This window comes from Clytia hemisphaerica, unplaced genomic scaffold, assembly GCF_902728285.1.
Source record: "Clytia hemisphaerica strain Z4C2 unplaced genomic scaffold, Clytia hemisphaerica genome assembly, whole genome shotgun sequence".
NCBI lineage: Eukaryota > Metazoa > Cnidaria > Hydrozoa > Leptothecata > Clytiidae > Clytia > Clytia hemisphaerica.
This window is the reverse complement of record NW_027104184.1, coordinates 186448-208044: the sequence shown is the minus strand read 5'-3', so window position 1 is coordinate 208044 and position 21597 is coordinate 186448. Positions and strand designations below refer to the sequence as shown.

Below are 21597 nucleotides of genomic sequence, written 5' to 3'. Positions count from 1 at the left end.
ATAGAATTTCAAAAAGATTCATGCTATCATATTCTACATTACAAAATACACCTGTTCTATGTTGGGTTTTTTTCTCGGTGTTTTGTAGGCTTAATTATCGTCATGCAAAGTAAATAAAACCCCCTGGAAATCTTTAGGTTTTGATAAGCAAAATACTTACATACTATTGTTTACTTTTCAGGTATTCATCCAATCAGAATTCACGCTCAGAAACTTTCAACCAATCAAAATTCAACCGTGACGCGGGAAATGATCCAATCAGAATCCCGAAGCTAAAAACTTACAGCCAATCAGAATTTGTTAGCGAGCGGTATTCATCCAATTGGAATCGCGTAACACGAAAGCGAAAGTGAAAGTAAAGGCGGAAATATATTCTTTTTTCGACGTGATTTGCATATATTAGAACAGAAAGAAACGCCAATTTGTCAAAGATTTGTTTTTAAAACCACCTTATTTTTTGTTGAGTATCGCCTAAATTTATTGAAAAAATATGCATTTCAACATTAATCTTAAAATCTCTTTTATTGTTAAGTATCCCCGGGGCGCTCAACGCCGAAAGAAAAATAAGCGGGCGGAACCGTCCTCGTAGTTTAATCCCGGGATTGAAAAAACCTGGAGAAAACCTTTTCCCTATATAATGTAGCTAAGGCAAATACTTTTTTATTTATTGGTTTACGGATCCGCCAACGTTATTTTTGCCAAATTAAAATAAAAATAAAATAGAGATTTCAAAAACTTTTATTTACTTTTTCTCCTCCGACCTTCAAAAAAGAAGAAATAAATAAAAAACCTTTACTTAAACAGGAAAACAAAAGAAAAGAAGAGAAAGAGTGAAGGGGTTAAATGATCTAACACAGCTGTGCCATATTCTGCCAATGTAAAGATACTTTAATCCTTCCCTTAATGTCAGGGAACTTCCCCATGGAATTTCCCTATCCACAACAAACAAACTAAATTATAATAACTCTTTGTGTACACAGTGGATTTTCATCATTTTTTTTTCTTTCATTTGTAATCGCTTTTATTTAAAGTCCTTTATGTGATTGATAAAATTCATGAGTAGATATAAAAATAGGCATACCAGAAAAGTGTGATGGGATTTTTATTTTTATTTTTTTTCCATCCTCCTGTTCAAAACTTTTCCTCAAAATGTCCGTAAACCAGAAAATAAAAAAGTAATTGCCTAAAAAATTTTAAAATACGGCATTTAAAGTGAAACAAGATGGCGGAGAAGTAGTGATTGGAGGTTTTTGTAATTAGACAGCATGACAAGGGTTTGTTATATTTTATAGCATAACAAAGACAAATTCAGGAGGTAAGGTAAATTGCGTTTTGACTGCTTTTAACTGTTTTTCTAATAAAGAATATCTTCAAACTTGACTTCACTGAAAATGTCAAATACTTGAAAATACCCCGAAAATTGATGAAAAACTGCCTTCATCATTGCTGTTTCATCAGCCATCTTGATTTTCTGTAAAAATTCAAGGGCAGTTCGGGCCATCAAACAAAGAAAATACACAAACACCGGGTCGTCGTTTGTTTTGGTTTTCAAAACAGACGAAGCGATCAAACAGAAACATGGCGAGCAGTGCTTGAAATAACGGTCGGACATCGGACATTGTCTGACAGGACCCTGCCGATGCACCAGACTTAACGAACGACCGGACATGCGAAAGTCCGGTGTAGAATGAGAATTTTTTTTACCACCGGACAATCTCTACACCGGACTTAAGGAAGTCGGATGTCCGGTTTCGGAGAAGGATATTTTTTCCACCGGACAATCAAAACACACCGGGATGGACATGACAAGTCCGGTGCGTCCGGTGTTTCTTAATTTTTTGTTTCATAAATGTCTGACGTCCAAAATTCCCTGTATGCAACACCGGACTGACACTGGACTTATTACGTCCGGTGTAGCGAAAGGATACTTTTTGCCACCGGACAAATACACCGGACAGTCCGGTGCGTCAGCAGGGTCCTTGTCTGACTCAAAGAGCTTCATGTCCGCCCAAAAATAATAGTTTTCAAGCTAAAGCAACCCTGATTGGACATTTTGTCAGACCCACTTGAAATCGTTATTTCGAGCCTTGGGCGAGAAGTAATATTTGGCATGGAATGAAAAATCGATGTTTCTGAATTTGAAAAAAAAAGACAACAACCTTTAACCCATAACCCATCCACCCACTAACGTCAATTGACGTTTTTCTAACCTAAAATTGATTTGTGAGTGACCCCCTAATCAAACACCTATCATTCGATTGAAATCGATGCGATTAACATTGCCTGGGCTGGGTCTAAACAGCCCATTTCATTTTCCAATCCAAAAATGTTTGTGTGCTGTATCTTTTGGTCGATCTGGTTGTGTAGAGTTTAAAATTAAAATCAATGAAATCAATGATTTAACTTCTTAGGAATTTTCACTTAATCAAATTAAATTTAAATTTAAATTTATTTGACTAGACAAACAAAAAAAACAGTCATTAGGCATTCAGAAAATACTCACACGTGCTTGATTTTTTTCAATTTCGAACGTTACACTGCTGAGGGTACCATCTTTGTTGTTTATGAACTTAAAAAATTTGGGTGTGAGGGCGGTGTCGTTTGGGCGGAATAAAATTATCTTGTATCGTTTTCTCCTACGATAATTTGTTTTTTGAGCTTTTGTTTTGTAAATTTCACAGAATTTCATCTCACCATAGAAGTAATCTCACAGAATCCTATCAAATTTTAGTATGTTATTACTTTTCATGATGATCTACTATCCGAAGTTTCGTTCTATCTAAGCAAGAATTATCATATTTATCATATCAAAAGTCGAAAACCCACTTGCTTATAGTACTGACCGTGACGACCGACGAGGACGTGCCGCTAGAGTTTGAAAAGTGGACCCTGTCAGGTATGAATGTTTGGAAAATTTGGGACCCTGTTGGAAGGAAAATTGACAAGCAAATCCTGCATTTTCATCCTGAAAAGTGGCAAAAATGCCAATTTTGCCTGAGTGCCTCCCCCGGGTAGTAAGACTATTTAACCATATAACAATAAACAATAGGCTGTTCCATTGAAAAAAAAACATGCAAGGGCGTAGACGAGCTCTTTCGAGTCAAAAAATATTATTGAAAATGTGTGGATACCCCCTGGAAGATGGCAAAATTTACAAAGATACCTTTGGAAATATTCTTTTCATACCTTAAAGTGAGGGTGGACGAATTAAAAATCCGTCTTCTACCCCCTGGAAATTTTAGAATAACTTTTTACCCCCTTGGAAAAATGACAAATTTTCCCCTGGAAATTTCTTGGATTACCCTCTGGAAGTGTTCGTCCACCCCATGTATGGATATAAAATGGAATGGTCCAATTTTCTGAAAGAAAATTTGTTTCTTTCGTAAACAAGAATATAATGAGGATACACTGAAATTTGATTGAAATGTATAAAAAAAAACAAAAAAAACATTTAAGTAAAAAATTCAAGTAAAAATAGGTAACTCATACAAAAACATCTAGGCACTAGGTCAAAAAACAAGTATTGACACGAAATTGTTTACATTGACCGACAATGTTTCTTTTCTTACAGTCAATGTACTGAATGCCCGGGGGGGGCAGCTGGGCAAAAGGACCGACGGGTATGTGCGGGTCCTAAGGGTACCTTTTCCAATATGTTTAAAATGCACTGTAAGGGTCGGAAAAACTAGAAATGCACTGTAAGGGTAGAAATTTCAGAAAATTCTTGAAAAATCTAGATATTTTGACCAAAAATGCTATAATTTTGACCATTTTTTGCACGAAAGGGATCGAAAATTTGGGGGAAAAATGCACTCTAAGGGTATGATTTTCACTGATTTTTGCTGCACTGTAAGGGTGCAATTTTAAAAGCCAATTTTTGGCCCGCACATACCGTCAGTCCGCAAACCCAGTGCCCCCCCGGGACTGAATGTCAATTATTTTGTTGCCAGTTGTCAATGTAAGTAATGAACGTTCAATGCAAAAAATTCACTGTCAATATTGATAATTTGTTTTTGACAGTCAATAAAACTCGCTGACAGTCAATGAAAAGCATTGAACATGGGTCTAATCAATGTTTTTTGACCTAGTAGTGAACACCCTTATTTTAATAGTTACGGTTAAAAAAACCATCGATTCAGGCATTGTCCTCTTTGAAACGGGCTGCAAGATAAAGAAAATGAAAATAGTAATTGGTAGTTGTTTTCTGAAATCATGTTGCCGTTTCATATCAGACATATCTAACCAATCTCCACAACCGTGTCAATTCAATATAAAAAAGCTTGAATAAAGGCCTTAAATCATAGAGCACAAGATAAATTATCAGCACAATGTAACAATAGGCAGACACTGTCCTGATATGAAACATGTGTCTGATATGAAACGGGAACACTTATGTAAAAATAAAACTTTTAAAAACAAAACCTTGAAAGTGAGCGGTGCCTAGCCGGTGTTTTTACACGTGACCATACCACTATACACTTTTTACTTGGCATCTTTCAGGAAAATATTCACTTGATTGGCTTGAGCAATGAAGTTTCGCAACAATTCTTACCCCTTAATAATAGACTTGTTTCTAGACGAAGATAAAAATACTGAATAGAATTGGTTGCATGTGAAATAAAAAATATGAATATGAAAAAAATAAATTACAGTAAACTAATCTCTAGGAAAGAAGTATAAATCTGTAATTTACAACAACAACAAATCTTAGCGGGTATTACCTTAATGACATAATATTTTACGCCCAGAGCTAACTGACAGCTAAAATCGCTAACCAAAATTTCCGCGGATTCCGTAAAATTCCAAGACAAACTTAACTTGCGAAATTATTTGGATGAAAAATTTTCTGACATCAAAGAGCCGCTTAGCCCGGTAGAATTTGCGTTTTACAAGGACAAATTTATCAAAAAGCTAAGACTTCTTAGATAAATTGCTAAAAGGATGCTGAGTTACCAAAGTCAACCTACTCCGTGTACCTATCAAGGCTGGCCAAGAAAGCTAAGACAACTGAATATTGCTAATCTCAGATCGCTTTTAGTCTTTGTGGTGATATAAGCAGATCCCTCTTTTCGACCCTTCACTTTTCGGACAAAAAGGTTTTTCCATACCCATCGTTCTATCAACGGGGCTTTTTTTCTGATAGTTAGTTATCTTATTACAGACTGTTGTGCCAAATTTTAGCTTGTCAGGGATTTTGTCCAGATTTCAGTAAAATTTGAACTAATTCTACTAGAATATTTTCGTTCCAGTTAAGAAATGTAACGCTTTCAGTCCTTCAACAGGTTTCGTTGCTGTTTGATATTCATCACGTAGCCTGAATCTCCAATCCTCTTCCAAGTCTAGCCTGATAGCTTCATTCCGCAGTTCCGCACGCTCCTCACAAACGAAAATTAATTTGCTTTTCTTGACAAATTTGATAGCTGAAAAGCAATCTTTTGAAAGTTTTCGTGAACAGTTATATATGATAAGTCCAGAGAATTCCGTGGAAGAATAACAACAAGTGTTCATAATCTTATCTTGAAAGTCACCATTATTTAAAACACAAACATCAATTTGCGGGCCAAGATTTAAATAGCCACCGATAACCAAAACCGGATTATCAGGTTTTTGAACGGAAAACGGGAAAATTGTAGAACCCGTATATTTCAAGTATTTTTGGAAAACATGATGCGGGTTAGCTTCTAAAGGCGTTAGCGTATCAACGTCCGGTTGGCAAACAAAACGTGTGACGTCTTGACTGGATAAGGGTTCAATACCGAGCACGGAGCCGTTGCGCGTTCGCCACTTGCTATTAGACGTCACTTTCAACATGAACGTAAAATGTTCGAAACGACAAGTCGGTAGCTTCTCATCCAAAACTTTTAAATGGAAATCCAAGTTTTCACCCGAGTAAACGTGCGGCGAATATTGAATTTGTTGTGTTTTATTAACATCTAACAGGAAACAATCTTCAAAGAAAGTACGAACACATATCGGTATCCCAGCCTCGTCTTGGAACGAGCTCCACGGTCGGATCCCTATAACAGCGTGCTGTAAAAGTTTCTCGTTCGACTCTACGGAAGTAAGGAATTCGAGTAGAGATGCCGTGTCTCGTGTGATACTGTCACGTACCGAACCGTTCGAGTGACGCTCCTTTTTCTCCGTCGTTTCCTCATCCGAGTCGGAGCTGAAAAGAAAAGATTATAAGGATCAAAATGAAGGAATTCGAAATTTTAAAACTTGAAAACATATAGATAGTCCAAAGGTGGATTTGAAGTTTGACCTCTAAAATAAGTTAACTATCCAAGTACTATTATTGTTTGAGGAGCTCAACGGGCTTTTGAGAAACAATTTGTATGAGAGAGCATTGAGGAAATAATTTTTCTTTTCTAAGAAATATTACCAACCTGTAACATTCTTCTTTCCAGTATTTCTGCCACATAACCACATTATCGGGTACGAACAGAACAAAAGGCCATGTTGTTCCGCCTTTACCGTCCGCTGATCGCTTCTCTTCATTACTGTTGTAGTTTTGTGATGCGAAAGTCTGTGGAATAATGAATGGAAATAATGATTACTTCACTCTTTTGCGACAACAGATGGCGACCTGGATATTACCTTTTCCTATAGCTATCTACCTCCGCATGTCGATAACCCTTGGGGAGCTAAGCACGGATTTTTCACATTTATCCTCCGGATCCTGAGGATATCCTCACCTTTTTTTGTATTTTCTCAAAATATGAACCTTAGGATCTTTAGGGTCCTCGGGCATTTGCGAGGATAACCTGAGGATCCTAACATTTTTTCTTTTTTTCTTAAAATATGAACCTTAGGATCCTTAGGGTCCTCAGGCTTTAGCGAGGATATCCTGAGGATCCTCACTTTTTTTCTTTTTTTCTCAAATTATGAACCTTAGGATCCTTAGGGTCATCAGGCTTTTGCGAGGATAACCTGAGGATCCTCGTTTTTATTTCTTTTTTCTCAAAATATGAACCTTAGGATCCTTAGGGTCCTCAGGCTTTTGCAAGGATAACCTGAGGATCCTCACTTTTTTTTCTTTTTTTCTCTCAAAATATCGTAAATCTTCCTAACTTTCCTGGGGATATCCTTGGGAAAGCCTGAGGATCCTAAGGATCCTAAGATTCACTTTCTTTAATGAAAAATAATTGACGTAAAATAAATTTTTGAGGATCCTGAGGATATCCTCACAATATCCTGAGGACCCTAAGGATCCTAAGGTTCATATTTTGAGAAGAGATAAAAAATGAGGATCCTGAGTTAGCTAAGGATCCTTGGGAAATTAAAATATTGATGTTTTATCAAGCTGTATCCAAGGCAAAACAGAGGATCCTGAGAATATCCTCTAAAAGCCTGAGGATGCTCAGGATCCTAAGGATATAAGTGAAAAATCCGTGCCTGAGTGCCCTTGGGGAGCAACCCCAGCAGCAACTCTGATCACGATATCACGCAAATTTTCGTTTTCAATCACGATCACGCAAATCAGCAAAAAAAAGGATAATCGCGCACGCTTTTGAAAAAGTCCAAATCACGCATCACGGCTCAAAAATGTTTTGACATTACGATCACGTTTTGACCCCTGACAAAACAATGTATGTAATCAATCCCCCCAAAAAAAACATTTTCTTGAGTCTTGAATTCGTATAGCTGTCACTGAAAATAAGCACCGACAGTTTTATATGTTCTTCGAAAACGAAGTGATCATATATTATCATAAATTTATCAAAGCAAATTATCTTTTCATAGGGCAAGGTCAGAGGATACAACTGGTCAGGAAAACGAAGAAAGAATCCAAAGATAGACCCAGAAAAGAAGTGCAACTGCCCAAAAGACACGAAATGTCCAGTGGGAGGGCAATGTTTGACTCGTAATGTGGTGTATCAATGCACTGCTTTCACGATGGTAGGGTGGAGAGTCTATGTTGGTGAGACAGGTGGCACCTTCAAAAGACGCTATCTAGCACATAAACAATCGCTGAGGGACAAGAATAAAAAGAGTGATTCGACGCTGGCTAAATATTGTTGGAATATGAGGAAAACGGGGGCGTTTCCAGGAACTAGATGGAAATTGTTGATATGTTTGGAAGATTCAGAGTGGTGCAATTTAAGGATGGAGAAACGAAAGATAATTGAAGAGGCACGGAGGAATGGCCAAGTTGTATTAAACAAGAGAAAATATTGATGACATTATAATTGGTTTTAATTTGAGATTTTCTTGAACTTAGCGGATTTATGCAAACATGGATTTCTTAGTAATTTTCTTCTTAGAAGTGAGTGTTATGAGATTATTAGATTGGGCGATACGAAATACTGCGGAATAAAGCATTTCTATCCAGAAACCTTTAATTCTATTCCTTATAAAGTCCTCAACTATTCCTTAAGGTTACCTGTTCCAGGGATTTTTTTTTCGAAATTGGCTTGAGACAGGATATTTTAACTTAAACTGGATTTTTTATTAACCTTAATGACGAAGAATATCTGAAGTTATCTTAAAAAAAAGATAAAGTAATCGCCCTAAGAACAAGTTAGTGATTCTTCAAGGGCTCGTTTAGGCAAAAATTTCTTCTTAAAGTCCCAAAATCAGGCTGTCACAGAGAAGAGACAAGACAAACTGACAGACAAACAGACTGTTGGGAAAACACAAGTTGGGAATTTGATAAAACAGATCTCAAGTTACAGACTGCTTTATTGAATAATCAACAAAAAGATGCTTGTAATAGATTTTTTATATCAAATTGTGAAAAATCCTGTGATCTGAATTCAAAAAGCTGATTTTATCAGCTCCACACCATTGGGTAAAAACGTTGTATAGCGACATTGCATTTTTGAAAACGAAACTACCCTTAAAGGGACCCCTCGCTTGTTTGTGATCTTTATGAAATCAAATTATATTGGTCCAAAAACCCCTAACAGCATATTCAAAGAACATAAAACTTACTGCTAGTTCCTGTAGAGATATCGAAAAATTCCTCTGAAAACAGTATGGCGTCTCCGTCTGACTGAAACCAACACAACCAGGGCTCATTGGGAGTTCTGAAGCCGATACCGATTCTCCATAAATCCGCAACTCGACTCCAAGCAAAGGGTTTTTCTTATGAGAAGAGCGCGGATTCTAGACTGTTCGAACCATAGTGTCCTCCAGGGTTTGTTCCACCAAATTCCACCAAATTCTTGATTTTTTTAAATCTCCCCGCTCTTTTTTCCCCCTATGACTTTTCAGTTTTTTAGTTTCCCCCCTCTTTTTTGCTTTCCCCCCAGAAAAATCTGAAAATATCATCCCCCCCCCCATATACCCGAATAAATTTCTCAAATTTCAACCTGACACAGACGTAAAATTTTGCTGCAAAAGGAATACTAGACAAAATAGAACGAAAATTGGTTAATTTTCAATCATCATCTAATCACATGATATCATGTGGACTGACCTTGGTTGCTGAGATAAAATTGAAGTGATTTCACACTTCCCCCCACAAAATTTGCCAACTATCGATGTTTTCCCCCCTCTTTTTTTCCCCCCCTTTACTTTTCAAATTTTCATTTCCCCCCCTCACCCATTCAAAACTGGAAAATTGATTCCCCCCAAAGGGGGAGAGGACACTGAACCAGAGCTGGCCTCTACACTCGTACTCTAATTTTCCGGTGCATTTGTGTCGACAACTTGGTGCGACAAGAGCGCGAGAAAATTCGAAGGCCTTCAGAAGCCATTTGAAATTTCTGAAAGTTGAGTGAACATCAAAATTTATAATTTGTAATTATGGAGCGAAGAAAGAGTTTTGCGTGCTAATACTTTGGGAAGTTGCTTTTCATATGATTATGAAGTGAGTGTCTTGTTATCATTTTTAAGCGAGGGGCCCTTTAATTTAAAAATTAAGCACACGCGTAAAAATAATATCAAGCTGTAAAGGTGACGCTTCATGATTTCTAATGAGCATGCCTGTCTTTGCCTAAATTCAATCCAACTAAAATGGGAACTTCCCTGATGGTAAAACCATATTGACAAATAAAGTGTAACAATAACCGACATCTCAACCAAAAGCAAATGACAACAAATGGGAATTTTCAAATTTACAGGGTATTTCTGTCAGAGGAAAACCCAGTTACAAAAAAACAACACACACTTAAAATATAAATAAGACTGTAGCGTAAGAAAATCCTAGCGTACGGTCGTAAAATTTGAGACTTGTCAAATTGATATAGAAAAGAAAGTACATACTTTAACCGGATTAAATTTCGCGAGATTAAATTTCGCGAGCTAAAAAAATCGCGAAATTTTCTGGATTTAATTTCGCGAGTCATAGTTTTGAAATATTTCGCGTGGATTTAATTTCGCGAATAAGCCAGAATCAGCTGAAAATAGCCATTTTTTGCCATAAATGGAGACTTGGAACTAGTTTCTCCGCCAAAAATACAATTTTAAAAGTTTTGTGGTGGATTTAATTTCGCGAATCAGGAATGTCACGCGTGTTCGCGAGTTTTAATTTCGCGAAAATGGCAAAAATTCGCGAAATCGCGAAATTTAATCTCGCGAAAATTAATCCGATTAAACAAGATCATTATTGATATTCGTATAAAAATGGGAAACAGTAAACAAAACAGAAGGCAGACAGGTGTTGCAACACCAAGATGGACGAAAAGAAAGCGCATTACGAAGAAAGAAAATTGCGATTGCAAGAGGAGAGCGGATTGTCCGGTCCAAGGTAAATGTTTCAAAAAGAACGTTATCTACCTGTGCGAAGTAAACTCGCGTGAGGACAGTAAAATCTATATTGGTGAAACTGGTAGAGCGTTTAAAGAACGATACAAGGAACACGTGCGCTCATTTGAAAAATCAAATTATAAGGATAGCACCACACTGTCCCAGCACATACACGTTTTTTTTTTTATAAGAACACCTAAAACTTGGCTGAGCCTGGCTGTGCTTATTTCCTAAGCATTTTTCAGCCTGAAATGTTCTTAAATACGTTCTTAATTTTTCAGATTACTCTAAATCGGAAAAATCATGCAAAATGAAGAGCACTTAAAATTGGTAAAATTTGGACAATATTTGACTCTCGATTTTAAAATATCCATCCCTAAGTTCGGTCAGAACTGCTTGAAAAGAGGAAAAAATTGTAGTTTCTAGTCATTTTTTTTCCAAACCGAGGCTGGGCATGTTCTTACAGTGTTTTTAATTTTTCGACGAACTTCAGCCTGAATGTTCTTATAAACTGGGTTCTAATAAAAAATAAAACGTGTATGGGATCTGAAGGATCGAAGAATACCTTATAACTTAAGATGGGTAAACCTTAAACTGCTGGATGCCACAGAAAGTGAAAGGCTTTTGTTTGAAAAGAAGTTGATCATCGAAGCAAGAAGGATGACAGGCGAAAATGTATTGAATAAGCGAACATGAGATGTATAATGAACGATGAGGGAATACAAATTTTTAGGAATTTTAAGTTTTTTCCAACCAAGTTCATTGTGATTATCTTTATTTTTTTATCTAGAATATAGTAAGTTGTCCAGAGTAATCTACCATTATTTTTGCTTTGTTTACTTTGACGAATTAGTGCAGGCGCGTATAAATAGTTCTAAATGGGTAAACAAACAATTTTTCAATTAAAATATTTGAAGTCCAGGTATTTTGATTATATTACAATTATTAATCATTAGTGGAATACCAGGTGGTCCAAAAAAGTTTTCATAAGTTTCAAATAATTTAATAAAACGACTTGAACAATGAAAATTGGAAGGGAATTTTTGAAAGAACACAGGTACTTTCCCTTAACCTAATAAAATCGCTGAGACAATGAAAAAAACGAAAGGGAATTTTCGAAAGAACACAGGTACTTTCCCTTAACCTAATAAAATCGCTGAGACAATGAAAAAAAAGGAAGGGAATTTTCGAAAGAACACAGGTACTTTCCCTTAACCTAATAAAATTGCTGAGACAATGATATAAATGAAAGGGAATTTTTGAAAGAACATTGGTACTTTCCAGAGGGTAAAACCCTTTCGTCAAGGATATAAAAGAGGTATATACTCGCGAAAAAGCAATCATTTTTCATTTTTCAAGAAGTCAGACAGGCGACAAAAACTTTAAGAAATAGAGAAGTGAAATACAAAAAATGGTAAGTTTGTTTATTTAGTGCAGATGGAACATAGTAGAAGACAATTCTTATTTAGCGTGTCCCCTAGTTGTTCGGGCTTGGCTGTGCTTATTTTCAGACAGAAAACTAGGTATAATGCTACGTTTCTGAGCCTTTCTGAGCTTTTTGAGCCTCGTCGATTTTTGACCTAAGAAAAGTTAGTAACAACAGAGAGACGAACGAACAAAATGTCAAATTAAAGTAAAACAAGGAAGTCCGAAGATAAAGTTAACTGTATGTAATAATTTGATTCTATTTTATTCATAGGGAAAGCTTACAAAGCAGCTCAAAGGCAAGCAGAGAATTGCCAGAAATTCTCGTGGCTCTTCACAATATGCCCCGAAAAAGTCCAGCTCCTGGAAAGACACGTATAGACAAGTCACAAAGAAGAAACTTCCATCGTGCAGAGCACAAGGTTGTGGTAACAAAAATGTCGTTGGGGCTCATATGAGAGTTCCAGGTGCAAAGAATGACTATCTATTACCAATGTGTTATTCACACAATAATAGTAAGGGTAACATCATATTGAATAAAGGAGCCGTTGGTGTTAGAGCTACAAAGTCAAACACACGTGTCAAATCCAGTGGAAAAGTTCGCAAGAACAGAAGACACTGAGACTCTATAACTATGGTTGAAAAAAGGGCCAAATAATTGAGTCAAAAAGGTTGGTCCATAAAAAAGAAGAAAACCACTTTGTATTTTGACTTATTATTTTACGAAAACTTGTAATTAATACAAATTAATGGGTAATTAGTATTATTACACATTGTATGTAAAATTCAAGTATTAGTGATAATGAAATAAATAACAAAATCAAAGAAACAAAACATCTCCATTCTTCCTCCATTCTTCCTCGAACAATTTACCCCAACTGCTTATGATCATATGAAAAAAACAGCGAAAAATATAAGGTTAATTTGGGTTATTTTAAAAAGCATGGTACCCCAATTGGTGCACCAATTGGGGTACTCGTTGAGGTACCCATTTAATTTTCTGACCAGGATTAAATCGTGTGAAAAAGAATAACATACGCTTTTAAAAATAAATGTAGAGTGATATAATCGACCGCCGGAGGCGGTTTCTTTCATAGTGGTACGCTAATCTCGTTTTGCCTTGACTCATTACTTTGTCTACCATTTACTTTCGGCTTTTTTAACTAGATTACCCAGGTGTTTCTCTTTTTTTTTCGCTGAATGTCTTTTATTCGGAATTGAATAATCGAGACATGAAAAATGACTATATTGTAATCTGTTTTCAATGAATAATCTAAAATGTACTGGAGATGACATTTAGGCGTTAATAATGTGCGCGCGCTCTTTTGCGAGCGTGACTGCGCGTGATGGAAGGCGGTCGTTTCAGTGTGGTTTAGATCCACACTGTGACCTAGTAATCTATATATTAATAGCCGTAGTCTGTATGTATGTTTGTTTGTTTTTTGTGTGTCACTTTCGTTTTCTGCAAGCAATGTTTTGTTCTTTTAAAAGATGACTTTTGCTTCTTGCTCCACTAATGTGTTAAATCAGATTCGCGCCGTTTTATAAAGACTTTGTTTTGATTGATAGATTAGACTTTTTCTTTTTTTTTCTTTCTTTTCTTTTGTTTTATGTTTTCGAATGTAATTAACGCCCGGGGGGGGCCACTCGATTTCGAAACGACGGTATGTGCCGCGCAAAATCTGCTTTTCAAAATCGTACCCTTACAGTGCAGTTCAATATGCCTGAAAAGGTACCCTTTCAGTGCATTTTCTCTTGATTTACCCAACCCTTATAGTGCACTATATTTCTCAGCTGTAAATCTGCGTGAAAGAAAAAGCTTGGGAAATTTTCTGTTTCAAAGAAAAACTGGGAAAATTATTCTTGTCAGCTGTAATTATCAGACAATAGAAGCTTTTTCAAACAAACGAGAAGTATAAACCTTTCTTTTTAACAATTATTTTGAATTTTTTTTTAAATTCGACCCTTGCAGTGCAATCTCACAGAAACACACCCTTACAGTGCATTTTGGGATGCTGAAAAACCCCACCCTTAAGCGCGGCACATGACGTAGGCCAGATCATATGAGTGCCCCCCCCCCGGGAATTAACGACCTTATTTGATTTGAGACATTCGAATTCTTTTCGAAACAAAAGAAAATCTTTTAAACAGAATTTGTTAAAGAACAGAAAAAATATAAAATAAAACATAAGAATCACAAGACAAGTTTGTTAGAACAACAACGACCCTGGACACCGCCGTACATTATACGGTGATGTCCGGTGGGTGTACAGTGGGGTGCACGGTGGATTTCGAGTTAACCAATTTCACCACCGTACCAAATTCGGTGGTCCCACCGGACATATGGCAGCATGGAATAGGAAATATAAACGAGTGGTCAAAAAATCTTTTGAAAAATTCTGAAGAGTTGGATTCTTTAATAAACATTCAAATATTGGATTCTTTAAAATATACCTGGTTCTCTTCATCCATATCAATTCGTATCAATTCAGACTGTCAGACATCAGGCTTGTCACGAATTTTTAGATATTCAACCGTGGTCGGACTTACCGAAAAACTTCCAAGTCGGAAAAAGTTTCTTTGGTACATTAAGTTTGACCACGGAACTTGTCTTTCGCGATCGCATTTCCACCTTACTATTGTACGGTGGAATTTAAATGTACGGTGTTTTCAAAGTTAACCTTTAATTCCCACCGGACATCTAAATCAAGCCTCACCGTACAACACCGTACAATGTACGGCGGTGTCCAGGATCGTGAACAACAGCAACATTAAAAATACATTCAAAAAGCGGTAAAAACTAGAGTTCTTTCTTCGTGACTAATTTCACCAAATTTCTATCTTTCTGGGGGCAAAAAGTTGAAATTTTCCTATTTTTCCGATTCTTAGTGGGACTGAAGTTTGATTTTCCGATTTTTCAAACTGCCATGTTTCAAAAAAGGCACCTTTAAGGCCGGCACATACCCATACCCTTCTCTTGCCGGGCTGCCTTTTTTCGACGAATCGCGTGTCATGTCTATTATTTCACTCCGCTTATCTTGACATCAAAGTTTTCCTAAACATCAAGAACTACGGCAAATATAACGCGAGCGAAGCGAGAAAAAAAATCTAATTGCAGAGCCGTCTCGGACATCGCTGGTCGCCGGTATGGTGTAATTTGGGAATGACGCCCTTTCTGCTTTCTGATCATTTTTGCCACAAAAATCTTTTTCAAAATATGGTTTAAAGATACGTCACCCGGGAGGGATAGCGTCAAACTTTGAAGAGAATTCTTCCCTTTAATTTTGATTTCATCGTGTTTAAGCCACCTTCCCAACATCCAAAGGACTTTAAATGCGTTCAGCGAACAGCTAAACCGGCGTGCGACGCCGGGTACCGGCTAGTAATATATAATACAAATAATATATTTGTGTTTATAACATAATTATGCTTGTTTGCTTTAAAACACGTGTTTGAGAGAATCGAGGACTACTTCATAATGTCAATTCATATACAATTATATTTCCTGCATCATATTGAGTATAAATGTAATTCTTAATCAAAGTAACCTTAGAGCTATTGTATTTTATGATGTCATCAACATTTTTGGTAGAAAGTGTCAGTTTAGTGATAAAAATGACAAAAGAAAATATCATTGCTTTTCTTGCTCTAAAAGCTAACTTTTCCAAGGCTAAAATGACTGTTAATTTGTATTCTTTTGTACAATGAGCATCACCTTCAGTATAATAAATCTTTTTGGAGGAATTTGGTTTACGATTATTATATTTCAATATTTTGTAAATATTTTTGCAAGAAAGAGCCTTTTTTTGTCATCATTCTGACTTGTAAAAAGAAGAGATATTAATAAGATGTTACTAGCCAGCACCTTACAATTCTCCTGATTTTAAGCTATAATATGATGTTGGTTACTTGATTGGAATACTGCTTTGTTTGGTTACTTGATTGGAATACTGTTTTGTTTGGTTACTGAATTTATTCTGGTCTTACTTATTCTGGTCTGTAAATTTTTGAAGTAGGAAAGGAAAAAAGCAAGATGGCGGCTGATTTAATTAAAAAGCAGTAGATTTTCACTACCTGTCGGAGAACGGCAACTGTGACCAAAGTTTTGTGATAATCTTAAATCTAACTTTATCAAACCATCAATGAAAGGTTTTAGCACCATATTATAATGAAATTAAGTGTCATTTAACAAAATGTATTTAATATATCTTACACATTTCGATTTCGCAATTTGCCTTTGGAGTAAATTTGCTCTGTCCGGGGGTAATTTGGGTTGTCCGGGGGGTCAACTGATGCTTGTCCGGGGGGCCAAGAGTCACTTTGTCCGGGGGGTAAATCACTGAAAATTGTTATATCCTCCACCCCCCATATTCATTTTTTTTCTGGAAAAGCCCAATGCCGCGAAAATAAATGCCATTAAAATTTGAAGAACCTCCATCCTACGATCTGAAGAACATCTGGTAGTGAACACATTTACTTCAATTGATACTACCATCAGGTAGGTCTAACAAGAACTCTCGAGGATATCAGGAAACGAACAAATTCGTTTCAATTAATAGTACCTCAAGGTAAAATCAAACAAGAACAAGAAAAATCTTGTAACAACCGAAAGAACAATGCGACATCCAGGTAGGTCTAACAAAATAACATCTCGAAAAAGCGTGTATGGTAGCGAACGACAGGACAGAATTCATTTCATTAAATGCTACCTTCATTGGTTCTTTCCCGAGGGAAAAACCCAATTCAAAGACGAACATTATACAGAGGGTTGTGGTGACAGTGTAGTTTTCTTCATTGAAGAGGACAGAGGAGGTTCAAGATCGAGAAAAGAAGAGTATCTGTTCAAATAACATAAACAAATAACAAATTTATAAATTGAAACTTATTGAAAAGCTTGAAGTTGTTATCATTTTACAACCATTTTAATAACTTAAACTTAAACTTGATCAGTTTTCAATTCACTATTTTCACAACTGATGACACAACTGATGTAGAAACATGAAAGTCAGATTCTTGTGACAAAAAAACATTCGTCTTCTTTCTTGATTGTGTATCTATTCAAATAGAACCAGTAAATTAGAATGTCAACCAAAAGAAGAAACCATGTCAAATGCAGTTGCAAGAAAATATCGGATTGTCCAATCCAAGGGAACTGTTTCAAAAAGAACATTATGTATCTACTTATGCGAAGTAATCTCGCGTGAGGGCAGTAAAATCTATATTGGTGAAACTGGTAGAGCGTTCAAAGAACGATACAAGGAACACATGCACTCATTTGAAAAATTATAAGGATATAGTAGGGCGCCAAGACTGGGGTTCCGTGACATCTTTTTTACAACCTAACCATTTTAAAAAAACATAATTTCTCAAGATTTTTTCTCCTCCCAAAAATAGTTCTCACCTAAAGCTGATAAAATATTTTTCAGTGACGACCTATTATATGTATTGATTTGTTGTAATACCACAGTATACTGTAATGGACTCAGAAGTAAAAGATGATTCATGTTGTTATCTAATTAAGTATTTTCTTCTTAGTTCTCGCCAAAACTAATAAAATAGTTTTCAGTAACGACCTATTATATGTGTTAATTTGTGCTAATTTGTTGTAATGCCGCAGTTTACTGTAATGGACTCAGAAGAATTTATGTTGTTAAAAACTATTTTCGTGCTGACTAATTTGTAGGCAGTATTTAAGTATTTTCTTGTTACTGTACGAAATAATACCCATTACATGTTTTTTTATAAGCATTGCACTTGTAAGCATATCTAGGCTCAGATATAGGGAAAAATTAAGTATATGCTACGAATTAACCCGAGCCTATGAAAAAAGTATGAGCTACTTTGTAGTATGGATATAAGCAGTATATAGCAGTATATGAGCAGTATTAAGTATTAGGATATAAGCAGCCTGTTTTCGGATTTTTATATGCTTATAAAAAAAACATGTACTTACTTAAAAGATAGGAAACAAGCAACATGCTGAATGGACCTACCTTGATCAATATCAGATAAAAGTAGGTATTCTACATATTTTACTATTGGTATTGAGCAAACACAATAAGTTTTAGAACAATGCAAAAACGTCTGATTTATTTTCTTTTATCATTGTGTAACTTGGTCGTCTTTTTTTGAAAATTTTATGACAAAAAAAAATTTTCCTTAGAAAAATTACTTCAGCCACATTTTAAGGTACCTAGCACTCTATCTTTCTGACAAAAATCAGGAAAAACTAAAGTCCAAAAAACCTTATTTTTAGGTAGTTTTTGGCCCAAATTTACCCCAAATATTTTTTTCAAAATCGGGCTCCGTCACTTAGAGGCATTGCTATTTTGTATCATTGTGCAAAAAATGAAAAAAAAATAAAATAAAAAGCCGATCCCGAGAAAAGCTGCTAACAGGAAAATGGTAAAACAGAATTTCCCCCCAAAAAGAAAATTCGTATTTTACGACGAAAAAAAATTTTCCGAGAAAAATTACTTCAGCCACATTTTAGGGTACCCTGCACTCCATCTTTCTGCCAAAAATCAGGAAAAACTAATGAAGCAATTTTGCACCAAGTCCAAAAAAAGACCTTATTTTTAGGTAGTTTTTGGCCCAAATTTGCCCCCCAAAAATTTTTTTCAAAAATCGGGCTCCGTCACTTTTCAGGCATTGCTATTTTGTATCATTGTGCAAAAAATTAAAAAAAACTAATGAGCCAATCCCGAGAAAAGCTGCTAACAGGAAAATGGTAAAAGGGAATTTCCCCAAAAAAGCGAAAATCCGTATTTGACGACGAAAAAAAATTTTCCGAGAAAAATTACTTCAGCCACATTTTAGGGTACCTTGCACTCTATCTTCTGCCAAAAATCAGGAAAAACTAATGAAGCAATTTTGCACCAAGTCCAAAAACCTTATTTTAGGTAGTTTTTGGCCCAAATTTGCCCCCCAAAAATTTTTTTTCAAAAATCGGGCTCCGTCACTTTTCAGGCATTGCTATTTGTATCATTGTGCCAAAAATTAAAAAGAACTAATGAGCCAATCCCGAGAAAAGCTGCTAACAGGAAAATGGTAAAGGGAATTTTTCCCAAAAAAGCGAAATCCGTATTGACGACGAAAAAAAATTTTCCGAGAAAAATTTACTTCAGCCACATTTTAGGGTACCTTGCACTCTATCTTTCTGCCAAAAATCAGGAAAAACTAATGAAGCAATTTGCACCAAGTCCAAAAAACCTTATTTTAGGTAGTTTTGGCCAAATTGCGAAAATCCGTATTTGACGACGAAAAAAATTTTCCGAGAAAAATTACTTCAGCCACATTTTGGGTACCTTGCACTCTATCTTTTTGCCAAAATCAGGAAAACTAATGGAGCAATTTGCACAAAGTCCAAAAAACCTTATTTTTAGGTAGTTTTTGGCCCAAATTTGCCCCCCAAAATTTTTTTTCAAAAATCGGGCTCCGTCACTTTTCAGGCATTGCCATTTTGTATCATTGTGCAAAAAATTAAAAAAAACTAATGAGCCAATCCCGAGCAAAGCTTGTAACAGACGAACGGACAACGGTCAAATTAAAGGACCTCCCGGTAGGTCCAAAAAATGATACCTTCATGATATTTTTAACTGCACTATCACTGGCTTTGCTGAAAGAGTCCGGTAAACCAACAAAGATGTGATTGGGCCATTGTTTTTGATAAGCTGCTACTTCACTGTACTGGATAAAGGTGACGTGAATATGATCAGTTTCTTCCATCCCATGAAACAAATTCAAGAGACCTGAAACGAATGATGATAGGAGAGGTTAAAAGGTCGTAAAGATCCTGTGTCTTACCCTAAACGTCTCATGTTAGAAGTCAAAGCAAGGTTTTTCGCCTGAGACAGAAAATTGATTTTACATGGTAAATTCCCTCATTATTCTTTGGAATTTTGATGAATCCTGCAGAATTTTGAGACGGAAAAACATCTTTATATGTCTCGCTGAGACGGAAGAACTTTTAATAAATTGCTTAAACAAATAAAAAGTTATTGATGGAGCAAGGTGACCAGTCCATAAACAAATAGTGCTGAGTCTTTTTGGACAAACCAAGCACATAATTTATACAAAGAAAAATTCCAAGTTAATGTTAATCTTATGACCAAATTTAATTACTCGATTACTTCAAAAACTTATTTAATTGTTTTCGGAATTGATAACTGGAATGTAGGACAAAACACTCCTTTTCAAATCTCTCTAATTGGGTTTTTCCAGAAAAAAATTGAATATGGGGGTTGGAGGATATAACGACTTTCAGTGATTTACCCCCGGACAAAGTGACTTTTGGCCCCCGGACAACAGGTTTTACCCCCGTACAAGCATCAGTTGACCCCCTGGACAACCCAAATTACCCCCAGACAAGGCAAATTTTGATGATTTTTCGCTACTCCCCCTGGACAATATATCCTCCACCCCCCATATACGGACATTTTCTGGACAAGCCCATTCGAAACGTTTCAACCAACCTTCCTCTTCTCCAACAGTGCTCATCATCAGTATGGGTGATTTGACCATATGCACTGAAATCTCTGGCGTCACCGTTTGTTGTGCGAGGTCAGTGGTCGGTAAAATCAATCGCTGCACTGTATTTGTCTCTTCATCGACGTCAAAATATTTGGAGTGGATGGGCGGGACGACGATCTTGAGCGCAACACTTTCCTGCAATCCAGGACTGGTGAGATTGTAATCGTACGTTCTACTGACAGCACTGGCGATCCCTTCACGGTAGAATTTACAGACGTCACAATGGTGGAGAGTGTCATATAAAGCAGTCTTAGCTAGAATAACAAGTGCTTTGTTGGTCCCTTCTTCGCGGCGGCTTGATACGATAGGATTGTGGACTTCGTTGGATTTACAACAAACGTGTATACGACTGAACTTCTCACGTCGCATATCCAAAAACTTTGATAGGAATTGCCAGTTGGCGATGACGTCGACATCGGCACACGTTTCTTTGTCGTCAAACGTGGACGGCGTGTAAGTGACGCAATTGTCGTACACGTCGACACGTTTGAGACGCATCAACATACGGTGCAATAGGTAAGCGAAGTATAAATAAGAGCCTGTTTTACCAGCCTGAGAAAATATGAAGCGTGAGAAGAAAAGATTTTTAAGATAATTGACATCAAAGACTTCTTCCTGCCATAAGAGTAACGTATTCGTTAATTTGGGGAAAAATTGAAATGGGGAAGTTTGAAAAGTTTTCTGGAATTTGAAAGTTTTGCTTTAAGTTGTGTTTAATTTGGCGAGTTTTTTCAAAATCATTTCTCCCCAAAATTAATCCCCTAAGGTATACTCGTAAAAGAGGGATCGTAATACTGCTTAAGTAACTTCAAAGTACAATTTCAGCTTAAGCAAAAACATTGAAAATATTAAAACAGTGTCGATAGGAGAAGGATTTATCTTTACCTTTATCTTTTAAGGCATATCCATTGAAACTAAGAATTCCAATAATTTAGTATTTCGTGAGTC

General features: G+C 36.3%; 1 protein-coding gene and 1 long non-coding RNA gene across 3 annotated transcripts in view; one reads left to right on the top strand and one right to left on the bottom strand.

The window, feature by feature from the left end:
* Window positions 1–5146: 5146 nt before the first annotated feature.
* LOC136814770 (GREB1-like protein) overlaps window positions 5147–21597 on the bottom strand; it is a 38363-nt gene continuing 21912 nt past the window's right edge. For both annotated transcript variants that reach the window (XM_067071191.1, XM_067071192.1), the window contains exons 19-22: window positions 20592–21201; window positions 19699–19868; window positions 6387–6526; window positions 5147–6166 (exon numbers count right to left, since the gene is read on the bottom strand). In XM_067071191.1, coding sequence (XP_066927292.1) covers window positions 5230–6166; window positions 6387–6526; window positions 19699–19868; window positions 20592–21201 — 1857 coding nt within the window. In that variant the 3' untranslated portion in view covers window positions 5147–5229. The remainder of the gene's footprint in view (window positions 6167–6386; window positions 6527–19698; window positions 19869–20591; window positions 21202–21597) is intronic.
* On the top strand, window positions 12032–12492 carry LOC136814772 (uncharacterized). Its single transcript, XR_010847646.1, has 2 exons — window positions 12032–12106; window positions 12392–12492. It is a non-coding gene; the product is annotated as an uncharacterized lncRNA (long non-coding RNA).